This window comes from Priapulus caudatus, unplaced genomic scaffold, assembly GCF_000485595.1.
Source record: "Priapulus caudatus unplaced genomic scaffold, Priapulus_caudatus-5.0.1 Scaffold906, whole genome shotgun sequence".
Lineage (NCBI taxonomy): Eukaryota > Metazoa > Priapulida > Priapulimorpha > Priapulimorphida > Priapulidae > Priapulus > Priapulus caudatus.
In genome coordinates, this window is record NW_014577967.1 from 25,043 (window position 1) to 29,257 (window position 4,215).

General features: G+C 42.3%; 1 protein-coding gene across 1 annotated transcript in view; it reads left to right on the top strand.

Moving 5' to 3' along the window:
• Positions 1-3,442: 3,442 nt before the first annotated feature.
• The window catches only part of LOC106814335, a 29,856-nt gene continuing 29,083 nt past the window's right edge, over positions 3,443-4,215 (top strand). The window contains exon 1 of the mRNA XM_014818636.1: positions 3,443-3,609. Coding sequence (XP_014674122.1) covers positions 3,511-3,609 — 99 coding nt within the window. The 5' untranslated portion in view covers positions 3,443-3,510. The remainder of the gene's footprint in view (positions 3,610-4,215) is intronic.

A 4,215-nucleotide genomic window follows, 5' to 3' on the forward strand; every position in this document is an offset into this window, starting at 1 on the left:
CTAATATAATATATAGAGAGAGAGAGAGAGAGAGAGAGAGAGAGAGAGAGAAAGAGTCGCGTATATAATATATATATATAATATATATATATATATATATATAATATATATATTTATTATTTATTTATTTTATTTATTATTTTATAGATAGAAAGATAAAAAGCTAATATATTTCATATATATATAGAACTTATCATAGTTATAGATATAGTCAAGAGCATCAAAGAAGCTTCTTTATATGCTCTTGATATATTTAGTAATTTTGTGTAAAACTTTGTTCCACTCTACTAAGATGCCATACAGCGTGCCTACACACACCACTCACGCCGCACACAACACGCGCGCGCACACAACGCGCGCCACGCACGCACGCCACACACAATCCGCGCTCGCGACACACAACCGCCGCACGCACGCAACGCCCCACACCACACACACGCGCGCGGCACTATATCAACGCACGCGCCACACACACGCGCGCACAACACACCGCGCAGCACGCCAGCCCGACACACACACCGCGCCGCACTAACACACGCACGCGCACAACACACTGCGCGCGTACACGCACACACATCACACGCACACACACACACACTACACACACACAGGCACACACACACTGCGCGCACACACAACTCACGCTCAATCTCTCTGATATATACTCCTGCATGGTTACCTCTTGTTAATAGGCGGCTCCTGTTCTGGCTTCACCGTTTTCACCATACAGTTTCCCATGTTGAATGTTCGATGCTGATTTCAAAAATTCCGTCTGCTCGGTTAAGAAATCTGTCACGTAATAAAGAACAAAGGTCGGTTGCTAAGCAACTAGCAAAGGAAGCGGAATCTTGGGAAATTTTGCCCTAGCAACGGCCGCGCGACCCTTGACAACCGTTCTGATGCAACAATGATATTAAACATTATTTAAAAAAATATCCTACCTGGATGATGGATGCTTTTCAGCTACGGTAGTTGCTTAGCAACCGGCCTTTGTTCTTTATTACGTGACAGCTTTCTCAAGCGAGCAGACGGAATTTTGAAATCAGCATCGAAAATTCAACATGGGCAACTGTATGATGAAAACGGTGCGCTACCCCCGACCACACCTACGAGCAGGGTCACCCCTGCTACGAACAAGCGAGATGACACACGCCATTTCGTCCATGCGTCTTCTGACACTACAGACGCGTCTATTGGACGATCTGTTGCGGTGGTTAAGGCCACAGTAGAGGCAGCTGCTGAGAAGAACGCTGCTGGGATGAAGGTAATGATGCTCTCTCTCTCATTATCGCTAGACTCTACCGTAGCATGGGTGCTTACGTCACACTTATCTCTACCGTAGCATGGGTGCTTACGTCACATTTCTCGCTACCGTAGCATGGGTGCTTACGTCACACTTCTCTCTACCGTAGGCTGACAACGTAGCGCCCCCTAACGACGTGTATGGCGCCGTCCACCTGACGGCGTCGCACGACGGTCGTCCAATCCCCCGACGTGCAGTTCGGAGAGGAATCTCACGTACCCAACGTGACGAAGGGACGAAGGGTGGTTTACAATACTACTGCCCCATCAGCAACCCCTGCTAACGACGCTGATGCCGCCGCGCCTCGCAAAGTACAACTGCGGCGTCGACTACAACTTGGATCGATTGTTACGGGGCATCAGTCTCCGACGCACTGCGCTGTTAAGAAAGAAAGACGCTGTTTAGAAGGTGGGGCCTCTCTCACCCATATCTCTCTGCCTTACTCTGTCTCTGCACCCCCCTCTCTCTCGTTCACTATATATATATATAATAATAATATATATATAATGTATATGTATATGTATATATAATCAACATTGGCAATATTTTACAAGGATTTTTACACAAATAAATATACAAATAAAAAAACAAATAAACAATACATCGATGGGATGCGATGGTAAAACCGGACCTGCGCAATCTTATATCGAACTCTAGCACCCCAACCCATGATGATAAACCTGCCTGCAAACTCCTGCAAACCCGGGATCCCCTTTATGCATAATAACACTATATAGCCTATATAATAATATTATATTATACGGATCTTTTAGTTTTATTACGGACTTATAATAAGTTATATTTTATGTTTGTTTCAAGGTTGCGCTGCGCAGTCTGCCGATCGGTAGATTGCACAGTGCAATTTTAAGATTGCGCAGATTGTGCGCACACTTCTTTCCACAATTTGGTTATGCCTACCTTGCTGCGTCGAAAGTTTGATCTTCTTCTGAATTGGCCTTTTTGGATATTTAGCCTCCCATGGTTTTCCTTCGCTATTTTCGTAAAGCGCAATTTACACATTACAACGTGTCTATACCTTGGCAGCGTCGAAGTCAACACTACGACTTTGCTGTTCAACGTGTGAGAGTTTCTTATCATTTGATTTTTCACGAATCCCTTCATATGCGAAGCACTGCTGCCATGTATCTGCTGTTTCCTGCTCACCACATGCCAACAATTTGTATCCATCATCTTCATTATATTGGTCGTCTAGAAGAGAATAATCTTGCTTTTGTTACTGAAACTGTGTGGAGCTTGAATAATTTATAGTTCGATTTATAATTTTGAATTTGAATTTGAATACCACCAAACCAATGAACCAAACTTCCAACGAATAGTAATGGGTAAAAGTAGAATATTTTTTAGAACCACCTAATAAATTGACGTTATTCTAAAAGCTAAACAATGCATTTTAATAATAATTGAGTTACGTCACAATGCCAATGGCAAGTGAAGTGATACCGATATTTGCGAAGTATATGGGCGAATATGATTGGACACGGCAGATAATTACGCGCTAAAAATGGGCATGGGCAGATGCATGCATGTAATTAATGTACTATTACTAATGTAATGATAGAGATGAACATGGTTAAAGCCAATCTAAAAATTACACTTCGGCCACAGCGTCCCGCCCATTAAAATATATAAAGACACGATACTAGAGTCTATAGACTAATTAGTATATTATTTCTATGGCCCCGCCACACCGACCTCTTCCTTTTCCCATGCCCATGATGTACATAGCCATAGGGACAAGGAAAGACGCTCGCGTCGTTGAAAGCCAAAATTGCGGTTTTAATTGACCGCGAACTAGGAAATATATATTTACGATATATCTTCTCGATATAGTTCTTTTGAATAATATTTTAGAAGTTATATTTTTACCAGAGAAAATGGGAAAGGACCCCGGCCGTCCCCCCTCATGGCTCATCCTTGAAAACTCACTCGATTTAGAACTTATGTGTACCAGCCAACCATTGACACAATGCTAGTTCAACACTTCGTTTCTATTGATGTAAATTATATTTTTTCAATTGCTTATTATTCCTAGAGCTTATTGTGATACGAATGTGTCAAGACCAGGGGACCAGCGGGCCGTCGATCATCATAAAGTTGGATAACAGATGGCGCCAAAATCGTCACTTGTCTCTGTTTACCACGTTCTATGATTTCTGTTGTTTAGTTTGGGCTTTCATTGTAAAACTATGAACAGGTTACAAAGACTTGAAGATTCGCTGATGGAAATGTCCATTTGTGACATTTCAGATACAACTCTAGACGACGACAGTCTTCTTGTTGTTTATGTGAGCAACGTTAAACTAAGTGGGGGAGTAATGCGTATCTAGTAGTACAAGTCTGTAGTACAAGTCTGGTACACTTTGTGTTAGTCCGAGCCGACGCAGACCCCAGTAATGCGATAAACCCGCACCCTCAGATTAGCAAAGCGGAGTTTACGTCTGCATTTGCGGACTAACTTTGTGTATACACATATGGGTTCAAGGATAGAGAACATGGGTCCCAATAAAACCAATGTCACTTACATCAATATAAATATAATATTACATCAATATAATAGGTTAGGGTTATGGTTATGGTTAGGGTTAGGGTTAGGGTTAGAATTAGGGTTAGGGTTAGGTTTAGGCACATTGGTTTTATTGGGACCCATGTTCTCTATCCTTGGGCCCATATATGTACCTCGGGTACATATCTGTAGTACCTGTTACGACAACGACCCCTTGAGCACTACTAGTAGTAGCAGGAGTAAGATAATATAGGATCTATCCTATATTATCTTACTCCTGGTAGTAGTAGTAGTAGTAGTACTAGTAGTAGTAATAATACTACTAGTACTAGTACTACTACTAGTACTGCTCATAGGGTCTATGTCCCCCAGGGTACTGCCGGAACGT